This window comes from Delphinus delphis, chromosome 2 (assembly GCF_949987515.2).
Source record: "Delphinus delphis chromosome 2, mDelDel1.2, whole genome shotgun sequence".
NCBI classification, from domain to species: Eukaryota; Metazoa; Chordata; class Mammalia; order Artiodactyla; family Delphinidae; genus Delphinus; species Delphinus delphis.
The window spans coordinates 177,806,227-177,824,955 of record NC_082684.1 but is presented as its reverse complement, the minus strand read 5'-3'; the positions used below and the strand labels follow the sequence as shown (position 1 = coordinate 177,824,955).

General features: G+C 41.7%; 1 protein-coding gene across 1 annotated transcript in view; it reads right to left on the bottom strand.

Moving 5' to 3' along the window:
- ODAD2 (outer dynein arm docking complex subunit 2) overlaps positions 1-18,729 on the bottom strand; it is a 200,333-nt gene that overhangs the window by 129,524 nt on the left and 52,080 nt on the right. Inside the window, exons 10-15 of the mRNA XM_060003795.1 lie at positions 17,556-17,702; positions 16,947-17,156; positions 12,450-12,692; positions 11,989-12,099; positions 9,268-9,422; positions 8,012-8,254 (exon numbers count right to left, since the gene is read on the bottom strand). Coding sequence (XP_059859778.1) covers positions 8,012-8,254; positions 9,268-9,422; positions 11,989-12,099; positions 12,450-12,692; positions 16,947-17,156; positions 17,556-17,702 — 1,109 coding nt within the window. The remainder of the gene's footprint in view (positions 1-8,011; positions 8,255-9,267; positions 9,423-11,988; positions 12,100-12,449; positions 12,693-16,946; positions 17,157-17,555; positions 17,703-18,729) is intronic.

The window sequence follows — 18,729 nt, the reverse complement described above, 5'->3', positions numbered from 1 at the left end:
TCTGACTGTAAAACTGCAGCAAAAACTGGTAATAAGTATATGTGTATATATGTTTGCTGGTCTAGATTAAAACAGGGGCAGGGTCAAGGGTAGAATAATAATGTTCCAATTTTACATGTTATGACAAAGTAGAAACAATGCACTTTAAAGTGGAGAGGATAAGGAAGAGGAAAAGAGAAAAGTGAAATAAGCCCATTGATTACTATATAGACAATGGGTGGGAATTAAAAGATACCAGCAAGAACTGAGAAACCAAATAGCAAATAACTACATAACAGAAAGGAGAAAGCAAGCATTAGAAAAATGTACAGGTACAAAGACAGTGACTAGAATGAAACAAAAATGCAAACTTTTCTAAAAAACACCAAAAAAAAAATTAAAGAGCAAAGATTACAAATCTTACAGAGAAGAGCAAATATAAAAGAATATGAATAAGTATAAAATACTATGACATTGTTGAGACCAAACATCAATGAGTGTGAATGGGTTTAGCTCACTTATTAAAAATATTTTTAGCTTGGCATACAAAGCAAGACCCATCTATATACTGTATGAAAGGGCACACCTAAAAGAAAGTGGTTCAACAAAGACTAAAGATAAAGGTAGACCAAGATATTCCAGGAAAATGGAAAAACTATGAACGCAGGGGTAAAGATCCTTATAACAAAGTAGAAATATCAAGCCAAAACTCATCAAACATGACAAAGAAGAGCTCTTGAAAAATTAAAATCCACAATTCATAATGATCAGAAACATTTATGCACCAAACAATATACTGCCTGCCTTTAAGAAGCAAAAACTACATGAGTTGTAAGAAGACATAGGTAGAAGCACACTAATAATTTTAATACACCATTTTCAGTATGAGACAGATCAAATGCATGAAACATAGTAAGTAGAGATAGAAGACTTACATAACTTAATAGAATAGATCTTAAGAATACACATCAGGCCTTCCCTGGTGGCACAGTGGTTAAGAATCCACCTGCCAGTGCAGCTGACACGGGTTCAAGCCCTGGTCCGGGAAGATCCCACATGCCGCGGAGCAACTAAGCCCGTGTGCCACAACTACTGAGCCTGTGCTCTAGAGCCCACGAGCCACAACTACTGAACCCTCGTGCCACAGCTACTGAAGCCCTCATGCCTAGAGCCTGTGCTCCACAAGAGAAGCCACTGCAATGAGAAGGCCACGCACCGCAATGAAGAGTAGTCCCCACTCGCCACAACTAGAGAAAGCCCACGTGTAGCAACGAAGACCAAACACAGCCAAAAAAAGAAAGAAATTTATTTAAAAAATATATATATATATATATACATCAAACTCTACACTCTATTGAAAGAGGATACATCTTCACCCCAAGCACCTATAGATGCTTTGTAAAAATTCATCTTCTATTGAGTCATAAAGAAAACACCAGTGAGTTCCATAAAAAGTGGAAATAAAACACTGACTAAACTACAACATAGTAAGAAATATCTAACAAAAACAAAAAATAAAAAGGTTCCTCTTTGTGGAATTAAAAAAAAAATTCTATTAAACAACACCTGGCCTAAAGGGAAAATATAAACTGAAATTAAAGAACGTCCTAAAAATAATGATAATGAAATCACTACATATCAGAATGTACAAGGGACATTTAAAGAAGTGTCAAAGAAAAACTCATAGGACAAAATATTTTTATTATTAAAAAAAGAGGGAATTCCCGGGCAGTCCAGTGGTTAGGACTCCATGCTTCCACTGCAGAGGGCCCGAGTTCGATCCCTGGTCGGGGAATTAGGATCCCACAAGCTGCATGGCACAGCCAAAAAGAGAAAGTAAAAAAAAGAATAAAATTAAATATCTTCTCAGTTCAAATAAATTAGAAAAATAGTTACGAAATAAACCCAAAAAAAGGCAACATGGAATAAATATAAAAGAAATTTATGAGCTAGAGAATAAATGAACAGTATATCTAATTAATAAAATTTTTTCAGAAAAAAAATCAAAATAGAGAAACTATACTAGATAACTTGATCATGGAAAAAACAGGAGAAAGCTCACATACACAAATATAAAATGACAAGTGGAAAACAACCATTGAAATGAGACAAAATTTAAAAATCATAAGACATTGTTTAAATAAATTTGATGATCTAAATGAAATTGATCATTTTATAAGGAAATGCAGATGGCCAAAATTGACCCCAATGCATAGATTAGATTTCACAGAACTAGAGAAAACCAGTAAAGAACACACACACACAGAGTAGGTCCAAATGACTGCACAGTATAATTCTCTCAAAACTTTAAAGCCTAGATGGTCCCATTGCTCAATAAATTATTCCAGAGTACTGAAATGAAAGAAACCTTCCTAATTCCTTTTGTGAAGCAGGTATAACATTGATACCTAAATTTGATAAAGATAGTTGTAAAAAAAAAAAGAAAGAAAGGAAGGAAAAGAAAACCACAGACCAATATAATTCAAGGATATCATTACAAAAATACTAAGTCAGATTAGCAAACTTGTTCCCAGAATGCATGGTTGGTCCAGTGTTTGGAAACCCATTAATATTATTCAATATATTGATAGATATAAGGGAAAAATCATAATGGAGTATTCGGAGCATAATCTCCATAAATGCTTAAAGAGGGATTTGACAAAATTCAATGCCTATTTCTGATTTTTTTTTTTTTTTTTTTTTTTTTTTATGCAGTACGTGGGCCTCTCACTATCGTGGCCTCTCCTGTTGCGGAGCACAGGCTCCGGACGCGCAGGCTCAGCGGCCATGGCTCACGGGCCCAGCCACTCCGCGGCATGCGGGATCTTCCCGGACCGGGGCACGAACCCGTCCCCCCTGCATCAGCAGGCGGACTCTCAACCACTGCGCCACCAGGGAAGCCCCCTATTTCTGATTTTAAAAACACTCTTTAAAAATAGAAATTGAGAGATTTTTTAAAATATGATAAAACATATATACTTTAGTCCTCAAGACATTATTTTACATAATAGAACACCACTAGAGGCATTTCTACTAATATCAGGAACAAGGCAAAGAAGCTATCTCCATTACTATTTAACACTGCAGTAGGGAATTAGCTAATGAAATTAGACAAGAGAAATCAATCTAAAGAATAAGAATTTATAAAGAAGAAATAAAGCTTTCTTGGGAATATCCTGGAGCAGGGTTCAGCAATTTTTTTTGTAAAGGGCCAGGTAGCAAGTATGTCTTTGTGGGTTATTTGGTCTCTGCAGCAACTATCAACTCTGTCATTGTAACATAAAAGCCACCAAAGACAATATATAAATCAATGAGTGTGAGTATGTTCCAATAAAACTTTATTTACAAAAACAGGATTTGGCCCATGTGCTGTAGTAGGTCAACAATTGTGCTAGAGAATCAACAACAAAGTGAACTCGAACAAGAAGAGAATTCCATTAGGTAGCAGCACAGAGAATTAATACACAAAATTCAATAGTGGTCATAGAGACAATCAACTGAAGCACATAATGGCAGTAAAAAACCATTTATACCACCAGCAAGGAAGATTAAATACTTAGGAATGAACTGAACAAAACTGCACGAAATCCACATACAACAATCTTCAAATTAAAAAAACTAGACTTCAACAAATGAAAAGTTTCTATAATTTCACTATGGTTATGTAGGACGTTAAGGGAAGCTGAGTGAAGGGTATATGGGAACTCTGTACCATGCACTCTATACTTTTGCAACTTTTCTGTAAGTCTTATGCTATTTCAAAATAAAAGTTAAGTTGGTGGGAATGTAAATTGGTGCAGCCACTGTGGAGAACAGGATGGAGGTTCCTTAAAAAACTAAAAATAGAGCTACCATACGATCCAGCAATTCCACTCCTGGGTATACACCCAGGGAAAACTCTAATTCGAAAAGATACATGCACTCCTATGTTCATAGTAGCACTATTTACAATAGCCAGGACATGGAAGCAACCTACATATCCATCAATGGATGAATAGATAAAGAAGATGTGGCACATGTATACGATGGAATGCTACTCAGCCTTAAAAAAGAATGAAATAATGCCATTTGAGGCAACATGGATGGACCCAGACATTGTCATACTGAGTGAAGTCAGTCAGACAGAGAAAGACAAATATCCTATGATATTGCTTATATGTGGAATCTAAAAAAAATGATACAAATGAACTTATATTTATAAAACAGAAACAGTCTCACAGACATAGAAAATAAACTTGTGATTACCAAAGGGGAAAGGAGGGGAGGGATAAATTAGGAGTTTGGGATTAACATATACACACTACTATATATAAAAATAGATCATCAGCAAGGACCTACTGTATAGCACAGGGAACTATACTCGATATTTTGTAATAACCTATATGGGAAAAGAATCTGAAAAAGAATACACATGTATGAATCACTTTGCTGTACACCTGAAACTAACACAACATTGTAAATCAACTATGCTTCAATTAAAAAATAAAAATTAAAAAAAAGTTTAAAAGAAAGTAAAGATCCTGAGGTATGGAAAAGAAATTTTAGATATTTAAGTTTTCAGCATGAATACTTTTTAATTGTTTGAAATGTTATAGTATTTTATGAGAAAGTTACACTCCTCAAAACACAAGCGTTAACTGTTTTTTGTAATGTTGATGTGATTTTTATATACTTGAAGGCCAAATTACCTCCAGATGAATTCTGTACGTATCAAATAGACATTAAAAAGTCAACAAGAAAAGAAAATTCAGCATGAATAAATCTACTTTTTCATGAACCTACTACGTTGGGATACCTGTTGCTCCACGTTAGTTCCTCAGGAAGGGTATAATTAATATGAAACTCTTTACGCTGAGTCTTTAAAAGCAGTATTCTGATGTACTGAGAAAAGTCAGTAGAGTTTTATGAAATCACTGTTGTCTTAAAAATCATTTTTGACTCAGTAGCCAAACTGTTATTATTACGATGTTTCTTATTCTTACTGAGAAATAGATACGGGAAGAAAACCGTGCACACTAGCACACAGAGTTAATAAAACTCTGCTGAGTCTGTACGTTCATCCTCACATGCAACCTACGTCGTAGCCATAGCCACAGACATATCATTAAAACATAAGACTGCTAATCATTAGAACGAGTTCCTAACCTATGAATTATTTAAGCCTTACACAAGGCAAAGTTATTTCTCATTTCCTTACCATTTAACTTAAAGCTTGAAGACTCAATAAATCCTGCAAATCTAGCAATAAGAGCCATGTCTGATATATGATGCCAGATGTAACGCTGTTTGGATTCTTACCAACCCAAAACACTGTTTTCTAAAACTGACTTTGTGTGTTTCTAAAACCATCTGTGGGAAAACCATATTCACACAAGCACAAAAGGATTCATCAACCTCCGTGTCACACAAGAAGGAACAGTTTAGTCTATCTTATGAGGCTTTGTCATAGAATTTGACACTTTTGATCACTTTCTCTCCTTAAACACTCTCTTCCCTTTGTTTCTTCAGTAACTCACTCTTCTGGCTTCCCTCACAACTCTGGCTGTCCCTTCTGCATTTCTTTATAGGCACCTCTTCTCTGGTCCATTCCTTCTCCTTCAAAGATTGGATGCAACAGAACTCTGTTTTTGTCCTTCTCGTTTCCCTTTCTTTCTCTTCCTCACAATCTCACATATACTCATCACTTAAGTTACCAAATACTCATAATGCTATATGCCCAGCCCACATTCTATCCTAAGCTTTAGACATGAATGAATATCCAATTGGCTAGTTGCCATCACCACAGAGACGTCCCATGAGAACCTCAATGTGTACCCAACGTAACTGAACTCGTCATTCATTTAGTGTACGATAACTGTTTGCTGAGTGCCTACCCTGAGCCTGGGACTGCGTTAGACAATGAATATATCACTAAGGACAAACTGACTTTGTTTCTCCCCTAGTGAAGTTCATCCTGCCCCCACCAGTCCTCCAGCTGTCTTCCCTGTAGCAGCAAGTGCTACAATTATCCATCCAGCCACCCAAGTCAGAAAGCTAAATAGCCCTCATGACGCCCCCTCTTCTTCACAGCTCATGTTCACTCACTCACCCGGTCTTATCCATTCTCTCCCTTTATTTCTCTCTACTCTGTCATTTTTTTTGTTCTTTAGTGTAATATATTCCACAGGCTCAGTTTAAACCACCTTCACCTCTGGCCGGCAGTGATCTCCTAAACAAGCTTCTCTGTTTCAGGTTATACTTAAAACCCTTTAAAAACCTTCAATTGACTTTAAAGCAAAATTCAAACTTAGCATGACGCACAAAGGCCTGAATTATAATTGCCTATTGACATGCCTATGCCACACCGTCAAAGCTCCTTGACTGCAGCCGAAAGGGCCCCATTTAGGGTCCTCTTGTTCTCGATTTATAGCCAGTTAAATAACATGAGTAATCTGACATAAGAGAAACACAGGGGGCTTCCCTGGTGGCGCAGTGGTTAAGAACCCGCCTGCCAATGCAGGGGACACGGGTTCGAGCCCTGGTCCGGGAAGATCCCACATGCCGCAGAGCAACTAAGCCCGTGTGCCACAACTACTGAGCCTGCGCTCTAGAGCTCATGAGCCACAACTACTGAACCCATGTGCCACAACTACTGAAGCTCGTGTGCCTAGAGCCTGTGTTCCGCAACAAGAGAAGCCACTGCAATGAGAAGCCCACGCACCGCAACGAAGAGTAGCCCCTGCTCACTGCAACTAGAGAAAGCCCGTGTGCAGCAAAAAAGACCCAACACAGCCAAAAATTAATTATTTTAAAAAAGCGAGAAACACAGAATGGACTCATCTATAGATGAGTACAGATACTGGACCCTTTGACTTTTTTTTGTATTTATGTATTATTGGTTTAAATTGTTGTTCATTAAAGCTATTGCTATGTGAATGATACTAGCCAACATTTACCTAGCACTATCATGTATCAAGCATTTTACATATATTAATTCACTCAATCATTACAACAATTCAGTGAGATTGGTAGCATGACTGTCCCCATTTTATGTATTTGGTAGCCAAGGCACCAAGTAGTTTAATGATTTTCTGAAGGAAACACAGCTGGTAAGTGGTGAGACTGGCATTCCAGGCAATGGTTCCAGAACCTGTACTCTTAACCATCATGCACTGCTGTTCAGAGTAAAACGGTACTGTGCAAGGTACTAAACAAGAACTTTAATTTTTTTAAAGATGATACATATTCATCATACAAATTGGATAGAAAATATAAAAAAGAAAGTAGAAAATATCCCAAATCCTACCATCCAGAAATAATCACTGTTAACAGCTAATATAAATTACTCCAGATATCTCTTTATGCCTACAGCTAGATAAAAGGATGTATGGATAGGTAAGAGAGATCGATAGATGGGACTTCCCTGGTGGCGCAGTGGGTAAGACTCCACGCTCCCAATGCAGGGGACCCAGGTTCGATCCCTGGTCAGGGAACTAGATCCCTCATGCATGCTGCAACTAAGAAGCCCGTGTGCTGCAACTAAAAGTCTCACACGCTGCAACAGAGACCCCGTGTGCCACAACGAAGACCCAGAGCAGCCAAAATAAATGGATAAATATGTTTTAAAAAAGAAAGATATAGATAAATGGATGGATGGATGGATAGACAGATAGATAAAATTATGTTTTAAATACTATCTATTGATTTATTTATTGCAAGATAAAATTTGCACACCTACTCATCCACCCTTCTCTTTTTGTCAGTTGTATTATTATATTATCGTTATCAATATCTATAAAGTATAGATGATTCCCCTAAAGATAATTCCCCCACTGTTTTGATTGATTACTGGCTATTTTAATCAAAACCCTCCAGCTCATCTGAGGGAACAATGTGCCTCGGTAATTCATGATTTGGTCACCCTGTGTTATTTCTATGTGGGCACATTTCACTTTTCCGTCACTTGTGCACACCGGTTCCAAGAGATGACGCCATTCCGTCCTCTCCAGTGTTCCCCTAACTCTCCCAAATAAAAGCCTTCAGGGCCACTTACGCCATGCTCTCGGGCTCTAGCGCACAAGCACCGATCGCCTTCGTGACATTGACAAGTAGAGCTCGGTTTGTTCCCACGAGGAGGTCCACGAGTGGCTGGACGCCACCACGTTTGCGGACGGTGACTCTGCCCTCAGACTCTCGGCAACACTCTCCCAACGCACCAACTACATTCACGAGCACTTCTTCCGGCTGGTCCGTTAAAAGTTCCACCAAGGCTTCAATGGCTTTGTATTCCCGAAATCTAAGTTCACCACAAGCAAAAGAGGGTGGGAAGGGAGGAAAAGAGGCGAACAGTATTATTTTGGGTATAAAGTTAGCTGATAATCATGTTAGTGATAATACTGATAGCTAAACTTTACTAAATGCCGACCGTATGCTCATTCCATCTTTACAGCCACCCTGTGGCACGCATGCTGTTACACCCCCGTTGTCAAAAGGCTAATGTGAAGCTTGGTAAACAGTGAAGTCAACCTCCACACCCGACCTTCTGTGCCCTTAAGTGCCGCACTGTGCAGCCCGTAAGACACTACAGCTGCTTCCAAAGCTGGGCGCCGACAACCCCACTGTGCTAAGGGTTTCCCGCAGGCTACAGGAATTACTTTACACGAACAAAGCAAAATAAACCTTCGTGTGTGTTAAACAGAGCATGTGAATTTCTTGTTAAAGAAAGTCACCGCCCTGAAACGGGAAAGAGTTGCCCCAGAACACCCATCACAGAGTGTGTAAACTCTAAAAATATACAAAAAGATAAATTCAAAGATTAAAATCAATCAAGTGGTCCTAAAGTTTACAAATACTTTAAAATTCAATGAAATCGTTTTTGAAAATGACCACGCTTTAAGACTAACATGGTTAGTTGGCATTTAGCTGACTCGTTTATCTTTAGCAAAAGAAAAAGAATAAAACCACTTCCATTTCTAAAGATTCTGTGGGAAATGCATTCCCTCACCTTGCTAGGTCTCTGCAGGAAATATCAGGGACACTTCTCATTTACATGGCTGCCCACATGCAAAGGAGTCCATTGGCACAGGGAGCTTACGTCAGCACCCCTTTCTCCTACTGAGGCACAAAAACCATTGTCGGAGGGTGGGATGGGAAGAATCCCTTAATTCTGCCAACCTAGTCCAAAATGCACAGCTTTGAAAACTACGGGAGTAGCCTTAGAATCAACCCTGTATATAAAATAGCATGAAAATAGAAGGACATGTTTTGATGGCCATATTTTACTACGGAACATTGGACGCCTCCACTTACTTGGTCACATTCTCTTTGCTGGTGGAACATTTCCACGTGGCCCCTGTGACCGCGGCCAGCCGTTCCTTATTGTCAGTGTTACTGAGGAGAGAAGCCAGGGCTCTGAGTCCTCCATGCAGCCTAACCAGCTCGCGGGTTTCCTCATCTTCGGCACACTACACAAAAGCCAAATCAGAGGCTGGCGTTGATCAAGGCGTATCAAGCTTTCAGTGACTGCTAAAAAGGCTGCCATTCTAGTAGCTGGGAGACCTCTTTTCAGAGAGTAGCATTTCCTGAAGGAGGCTTCAAGTAAAATACAACTCTTGTCTCTATACTGGCAGCTGCCTGACAGGACCGCTCTTCCTTTACGGGGTTTTGGCAATGTCTAGAGGTTTCTACATACTTGGCAATCCTCCCAAGCCAGTTCTGGGGTAGCCTGGGCCTCTACCAAGACAGACGCAGAGGTTGGCAAGGAACCTAGAACACCACATGCATGGATGGAGGATTTCTGCAGTGCTGTAACCCAGAGCCTTGGGAAAACATAGTAGATAGATGAGTGATGGGGATTCCGTCAGACCTGTAATGACCCCCAAAATCTAAGAAGTGAGGAATTTCCCCAACAGCGTTTCTATGCCCAGAGCAGTGGGTTATATCAACAGCAACTGATATGTTATTCAGACATGTTTATCTGAGGTTGACATGCTTGTGTCAACCTCTGAAATAAATACAGGCTGCACAGATGTTCCCAACACATGATCCTTCCCAGTTTATAGAGCCCAAAGATGCCAAGTTTAGCATAGGTTTGATATTAGTCTAAGTGTACAGTTGTTCTCTAAGGCCATGAACTGCATATCGTGCATCACCCACGAGGGCCCCTACAAGAAATCCTCTTCACACTGCATCACACAGCACCTGCCACGTCTACCTTCTATTAGTGACTTTCAGCTCTGGCTCAACTGCAACTTTAAAAAATTAATCACTATTTCTAACTGACCCTTAAAATATACTCATATGAGGCATATATACAAGTCAAAGGGAACTCTTGTACGGTGCTGGTGGGAACGTAAATTGGTGCAGCCACTGTGGAAAACGGTACGGAGGTGTCTCAATAAACTAAAAAGAGAACTACCATATGACCCAGCATTTCCACTCCTGGGCATTTATCCAACAAAAATAAAAATACTAATTCAAAAAGATACATGCACCCCAATGTTCACAGCAGCACTATTTATAATTGCCAAGAAATGGAAACAACCTAAGTGTCCATCAATAGATGAATAGATATAGGAGAAGTGGTACGTGTATATATAATATGTAATGGAACACTACTCAGCCATAAGAAAGAACACAATTCTGCCACCTGCAGCACATGGATGGACTTGGAGGGCATTGTACTGAGTGAAATACGTCAGAGAAAGAGAAATACTGTATGCTATTGCTTCCATGTGGAATCTAAAAACTACAGCAAACTAGTGAATATAACATAAAAGAAGCAGACTCACAGATACAGAAAACACACTAGTGGTTTGCAGTGGGGAGAGGGGAGGGGCACCACGGGGTGGGGGGGTGGGAAGCACAGACTTCTGGGTGTGAGACAGGCTCGGGGGTGTATGTACAACACGGGGAAGACAGCCAATATTGTGTAATAACTGTAAATGGAAAAGTAACCGTTAAAATTATATAAAAATTAAAAATAAAAAAGACTATTACATATCCCTGTTACGAGTGAGCTATGTCCCTCAAAACTCAGACGCTGAGGTCCTCACCCCTGTGCGTCAGAATGTGACAGAGGTAATAACAGTTAAATGAGATCATTGTGGTGGGCTCGAATCCAGAACGCCTGGTGTCCTTCTAAGAAGAGGGTATTAGGGCACAGAGGAAGGACCATGTGAAGACAGAGGGAGAATGACAGGGGAACATGAAGACATCCATCTACAAGCCAAGGAGAGATTCCTCAGAAGGAACCAACCCTGCTGACACCTGATCTCAGACTTCCGGCTCCCAGAACTGTGAAGAAACAGATTGCTGTTGTTTAGGCCACCCAGTGTGTACAGTTATGGCCGCCCCAGAGAACTCATGCGACCCTCTGCTGGCTGACCCGAACCCCTCTCTGACTCCATCTTTCTGGCACATTCTCTCACTCTGCACATTCTGAGATGTATTCTTCTAGGAGATCTACTCTAGCTAGGCAGAAGCTGGTGCTGCCAATAGCCAGCCAAGTATGAACTTGTCAAAGCCATCTTTTCTTCCCCTTTACCATTCTAATCTACTTTTTTTGTATACTATGAAACTTGTAACCCACAAAAAGTTAATGAAGATTAAAATCAGCAAATTAATAGAAAGATAAAACAGGAATACGCACACAACACACACACACTCATGCATCTATCTCGTCCTGGTGGGAGATTTATTTCCCGAGACCGCGTGTTTGAATAGGATATATGAAAGGCGACACAGAAGCACCACGTACATCCCTGGCTATTTTACACCGAAGTTCCAGCATTTCAGCAGACAGACATGTGAGTGTCTCACAGAATTGTGAGTATCAGACATGCTGGAGCGGATCTCTCTCTGACATTCAGAGGCATCTGCCGTTACCACAGGACAGTGGTTCTCAGACCTGTGTGTGCATGAAAGCCCCTAGGGGGATCTTGTTAAAAATGCAGATTCCCGAGCGCCATCCCCGGAGGATGGGACCTCACGAAACAGCACCTTAAACCCCGTGAGGAGGAGCCGCCGCACCTGGTAGATGGCCATGGCGCAGTGCTTCTGCAGCTGCTTATTTTCACTATTCAGCTTCTTTACCAGAGTTTCAATTATCCTTTCAGCTTTGATTGCAGCTCGGTAGTTTTCCTAGGAAAGTAAACTTTAATAGTTATATATTGCATAAACATGCATAAATATAAGTGTCTATTCACACATTTATTAATAACTACACTGAAAAAACTTTCTTAGTAAATAAACACCATAGTCCAAGTTTAACACACCGTTATAACAATAAGAGAATTTAGTCAGCATTTTCAAAAATATACCATCCAGGTATCAATGTAATTAATTTTCCATTAGCCTGATCTTCTCTTTCAAATAGAAGGGTGACTTCTTAAAAAAAATTCCTTAGCAGTCGTGTTAACCTTAAAAGTTATGTTTCCGCTAAAGAAAGTCAAGGTGAATGAGAGCAAGGGAAGCAGAGCTGGCCTGCATACCTCTGAGGCACATTCCTGCAACGTCCCCACCACCGGGATTAGCATGTTTTCATGAGAAGTCTTCAGTAACCGAGCCAACAAAGGGATGCCCCCAGCTCTACGAATGGCTTCTTTATTCGCGTAGCTCTTGCTGCAGCTCCACAGCGCCAGTGCCCCGCAGCGGGCCACCTCCCCATCGTCGGCCTCGTACAGGCTCCGCTCCGCAGGCTCTGTGGCATGCTGACTACAGTCAAGCAGAGCGACCTACGAGAACAGATCAATACAACATAAGCGGGGATCTTCGACATAAGACTTAACGCTGGGGTGGGATAGGGAGGGTGGGAGGGAGGGAGACGCCAGAGGGAGGAGATATACATATGTGTATATATAACTGATTCACTTTGTTATAAAGCAGAAACTAACACACCATTGTAAAGCAATTATACTCCAATAAAGATGTAAAAAAAAAAAAAGTTAATGCTGCCAGGCTGTAGATGACATCGTTTAGGGGAGCACCCACCCTAATAGGAGATTTTGACCTATACAGGTCCCAGTCTTTAATGAGGAGAGTTAGTGCCCTACAGTCACTGGCATATATTTGGGGTGTGAGGTGGACTTCCAATATCTGGCTGTCACAGCTTGCAAAAGAACCTAGGGCCAGCCTGGCTTCAAAAGAAAAAAGACTTAACCCACCCCGCAATCGCTGCAGGGTTGCTGCCAAGCTCACCTCCCTCAGAAGTAGGAATCCTGTCAGAAATTAACTTCTGTACCACACAGCAGTCAAAGAAACAAACAGAACCTTCGAAATACCTTCCTCCAGACTTGGAAGCTTGTACATTTCCTTCCCACAGGAATTTAAGCCCCCAAGAGAGTATTTTCTTAATACAGCTCTAACATTTACATTAGTAAGATTTGTAAAGCACACCCCCATCCCTGCTATCTCAGAAAAGTAGGCTCCCTAAAGCCAGGAGAACTTTCCAGTGAGAGCTGAATGGCCCGAACCAACCAGGCTCTTAAAACCACGAGGCCTCTTTGGAGGACACAGCCCTCCCCCTGCACTGCCGAAACCAACTAAACCAAACGCACAGCAGCCAGGATCCTTTCTCTTCTCTGCAGTAACCAAAGTCACTGAAGCCCTTGAGGGAGAGGCAATTTACATGCATACAGCAGAGTGGCCGGGGAGGACGGGAAGCCAGGCTTCCCAGAGCTGTCTTAATCCCACGCATAACCGGAGACCAGATCCCATGGATACTGCCCACTGAACCACGGCCACCGTTTAGAAGGCAGTAGCCCGGACTGAGTCACTGATTCCTAACCCCAAACTCCTGGAGAGAGGACCCTGATTTGCATCAGGAGGACACTCATGGTCTAATTAGTTATGGCTCAAGGACAGGGTGGGGGAAGACGATGTACACGGCTTCCAGGTAACTACCGGGCCCAGGGCAGCAAGACAATGGGTTTGAACACGGGGAAGACGGTTTAAAAGTACCTGTCTATGTACTAGTTATTCCCTTGTTATCTGTACAAAGTCCAAACTCCGTAGCTCTTGGACAAGACTGTGTGAGATGCCCGTGGCCCTCAATCTTCGTCTCTCATGGCTCAGCCCACCTCACCCGAGGTCTGGCCACGTTACACCACTTAGTTTCCAAACATTCAGTGTTGTTTCCCAGCTCTGGGCCTTTACCAACGTGGCTTCATCCTCCTTAAATGCTTTTGCCTGATGTGTCTGCCTGATAGATACCTACTCACCTTTCAAGACTCAAGAAAGGTGACATCTCCTCTCTCCAGCCTCTCTTTTTTTTAAAAAAACAATTATTTAAAAAAATTTTCTCTCTATCCTAGTTAATTAACTAATTCATTTAAGTTTTTAAATTTTTCATTGAAGTCTAGCTGATTTACAATATTATATTAGTGTCAGCTGTACAACATTCAATAATTCTATAGATTATACTCCATTTAAAGTTATTGTAAAATAATATCTATATTTCCCTGTGCCGTACAATATATCCTTGTTGCTTAATTATTTCATACATAGCAGTTTGTACCTTTTAATCCTCTGTATTGTCCCCACCCCCTCCACTCTCCCCAGAGTGGTAACCACTAGTCTGTTCTCTGCATCTGTGTGTGTGTGTTTCATTATGTTCATTTGTTTCTTGACCCTCCTTCTCCAAGTAGAGTTGATTGATCACCCCCTCTCAGTTCCTCCACTACTCCCAGTACTGACTTCCTCGAACTACCTAATACACTCACCATTATGCTTATATTTTTGCCCATATCCCCGCTGCCCTCACATCCCCACGACCATGAGGCTGTGACATCACTGTGGTCGGGGACATACATTTATTTACACTTATATTTATACTTGGATTCCCACCACCTTGTTCTGCAGATCTACACCTCTAGAGGCATCTGAAATGGTTTCCAGTGAAAGGACCGAGTACGCTCTACATACAGAGGCGCACGTAAACTGGCCTCGGGACTGACGGCCCTGGACGTGCAGTGCTTCCGGCCTGGGTGCACTCTCCCTGCTTGCTCAGGCGTCACACCTTCTGCCCAGTCTTATCGAGCTGCCCCTCCAGAGCCTGAATGCCATCTGGGTGCCCAGACCCCACTGTGGCCAGTGCCCTCCTGCCTGCTCTGATCCTGCCCTTGGTTCCCTTGCTCTGGGGCCATAATCAGCCCACGGCTTCATCTCTGTACTGTGTGATGTCCCTCATTTCCAGTCTTCGTTGGGGACTCTTGCCTGCGTGTTACATACTCCCCCCCAACACACGTACCCCCAACCAAAAGTGGATCCCCAATCCTGGTTGAGAAGTCAGATGTGTTCCCAACCTAGCAATTTCAAGTTTATCCATTAATGGTCTTTCCTGTTCCTAATTTTGCTATTATTTAAAATTAAATTAAAATGTATGTCATTATTTTGATCACGTGACTGTAACTGTCCAAACTCCAAGGCCCTAAACATGACGCCTAAGATGTCCATAAAAACGTATGTTAGTGTTCTGTCTTTCATTCTCATGGAGTAGTTTCGGTGGACAGCCATGTCAGCCTACCATACGATTTCATTATTTAAGCAGGACAATGATAATCACAGTAATAATTACTTTCCCCCCAACGTTTTATTATGAAAATTCTCAAACACACACAAAGGCTGAAAGAATGCAGCAACGTCCACATACTCACCACCTGGATTCTATAATTCACATTCTTCCACGTCTGTTTTATCACATAGCTAACTATCTATTCACCCATCTATCCAGCCATAAGTCCACCTTGTTTTTGAGGCAAATGATTGTAAGGTACAGAGCTCTACAGATTACAAGTGGATACGGTGAACACACAGAACCTCTTTCAGTAAATTTCTGAACGTGTTTCACTGTGTACGTATTCACATTAAAACCACATGAACTTGATAGGTATTTATTAACTGTTTATATGTGTGAGGTCCTGGGCGAGGTGCTGAGGAGGACACTAAGATGAATAAGACACGTCTCTCATCTTCAGGAACCTAAAGTAGGGAAGTGGTGACAATCCAGAGTGATAAAAGCCGTGGAAGCGACTCAAGATCCAGTGAGGATACGAACGCGCTTCCATACTGCACTGCATGAAGGTCCCTCCTGCCGTGGCAGGGGCACTGAGCCTGCTTCTTTCTTTCAGCGATAGTTATTGAAATAATCATTTTTTCTGAACATAAACGTCACACACAGCAAACTGGCAAATGTAGAAAAGTAGGAAGGAAATGTGGTGGTCATTTCTGAGAAAACCCCTGATGAACAATTTTGTGTATTTATTTCAAGTGATTTTTCTGTACTTGTTAGCTCTGGTCTTTAAAAGTTGGGATCGTGGGTATCATCAGTTTTTAATCCTGTTATGATTTTGTATAATATTAAACATTCCCTGTTACTATGTAAACTTCCAAAACACAATACTGACAGCAGCCAGTGGACGCTTCTTGTGGATATGATGCCTATTATTTTACTAACCTCACACTGTAAAACATGCTGTTTTCAGCTGTCACTCCTCTAAGTAGCAATGAGATGAGTGAGTGCCTGCAGCTCTGACTGTCTCCATGGAGGACACCTCCTCATAGTGAGGTCACCACGGCAGAGGACCCGGGCTACCAGACAGTGTTCCAGTGCAGAGGGTCTCACCACCCTCTCTTTTCTTTTTTTAACTTTTTATTTTATACTGGAGTAGAGTTGATTAACCATGTTCTGATAGTTTCAGACTGAGTGAAGTAAGTCACCACCCTCTTACCGCCGCTGCCCACACACACGAGTGTATCCCTACCTATGGGATACGTAAAAGTTACTTCTATTTGTTTAAGTTTGTATTTCTTTGAAAAGTGAGGTTGAACATGTTTTTTGGCTACTTGCCAATGTAAATACACAAAAATAATTTTCAAGGACACGTTACACAAAAAGAAGACTCCCAGAGCACGCCCAGTGGTTATTTGATATCCGGGAGGAGCCGGGAAGGACGGCGGGGTGCCCGCTGCCCTGAGTGGTACTTACTCACCAGTTTGGTGATGCCCCCATGGCGTCTCACCGCCCGCCAGGCTCTCCTAAACTTGGCGACGTTCGCAATTGTCTCAGCTGCCAAACATTTCAGGCTCTTATGTGGAGAGTCAAGAATATTAACCATGACTGGCAAGCCCCCAAGGTCAACAATATTACGTCTGATTTGAGGATTATGGCTGATTTCCTTCAGGATTTTTAACGAACCAATCTAAACGAGAAGAAGAAGTTATAGATGAATGGGTGCTTAATGCGTAACCAGTGCTATATTCTTTAAAAATTCCAAGCTACCTAAAATCCTTCCCCAATTAAGTTTTTTAAGGGAACAGTTTCTATTCCCAGGTGTTACACATATCCCCCCGCATTTTCCTTCAATTAAGTAAACAAACGTTCATCATTTAAGAAGCACACGCTAATGGAAAAGAGCCAAAAGAGAAGGAAGAAAAGCAGAGAGTTGACAAGAGCAGCTAATAGCTAACAGCAGAAGCGGGTTGTCAGTAATCATAAAGACAAGAAACAAGCAGCAGGAAGGGCAGACGCCCAGCACTGAGAAGAGAAGCAGGTGAAGGCGTGAACGAGGCTCCTCGTCCACTGTGAGCCAGCCACTCACCTTACATTTGACTTCATCTGTCTCAAGTAAGTTTATTAAAACTTCAAGGCCTCCAACATCCCTGATCGCCAACTGGCAGGTCTCTTGCGCTAAGTTGAAGTCCTGCATGCAACACAATGCGATCACTGTAGCCGTCTGATTTCCTCCCTGCAAAGACGCAAGGCCACAGGAAGGTTAAATAAGCTCACACTCCCATGGAAATTTGCTAAAGGGTGATGAATCCATGAGCCGGGAAGTGCGTGACCCCATACACAGCATGTTCAATTCTTTTAAATCCTCCGAGTGGATTATAATTTGCTAAATGAATCATGCAGAGCTGAAGCCCAAGAAAGCTGCGCAGGGCGTCGTAAGATATTGCTCCAGTCGAGAGTCACCACGGAAAGGTGGTCTGCCTGCTTTCAACAGCTGCGACATTAGGTGGCATTAGGATATTAAATAGAGCCGGGGGCGAGCCCTGAGAGATGGTCTGAGGAACGTGAGTTTTATGTGGAGGTAACAGGCAGTCCCTGAACTGTGTACTCTGCAGCGCAAACCGTGTCTGAAAATTATTCTTACACGTGTGCACAGAACAGTCTGGGACAGAGGAAACCTGGGGAAAGCAAAGCCACGTGGGAAGCAGCACAGCCGTCCACACGGGGACCGAGAGTAAGTGGAGTGAGGGCGTGGGGCTGAGAAAGAGAAGGTAGTTCCATTAAACCCGGGGACCTACCGATGGGTGGACTGAAGGAGAAGAAAGACCGTTTCACTGTCGTGAACGAAACACTGGCCCACCAACAGGCAAATCAGTGTCTGTGTAGCTAATCACCACCAGTGAAGAGCAGTGGGGAATTGCTTTTTAGAAAAATCCAAGAGATTCAAAAATTTGTGATGACTGATCGGTGAATCAGGCCTGCCAGGAAATTAACTCAGAATTCACTGCAGGAATTCTTAAGCAATGTCCACTGATCATTAACGCTTCGAAAATCTTTGAAGAACACAGCATAGTACATATTGCTTCTACTGCTATTGAGAGTGGTTGGTAAATAAGAGTCCCCAAAATAGTTCATAAGACACAAAAGCAACAATTCTAATGGAGCCAAGAATAAACTCTTTTTGTAAAAGGTGTTCATAAACGACAGCCCTGGATTTCTACCTCAAAACATAGTAGCAATGACCTCAAATAAACCTCTTTTTC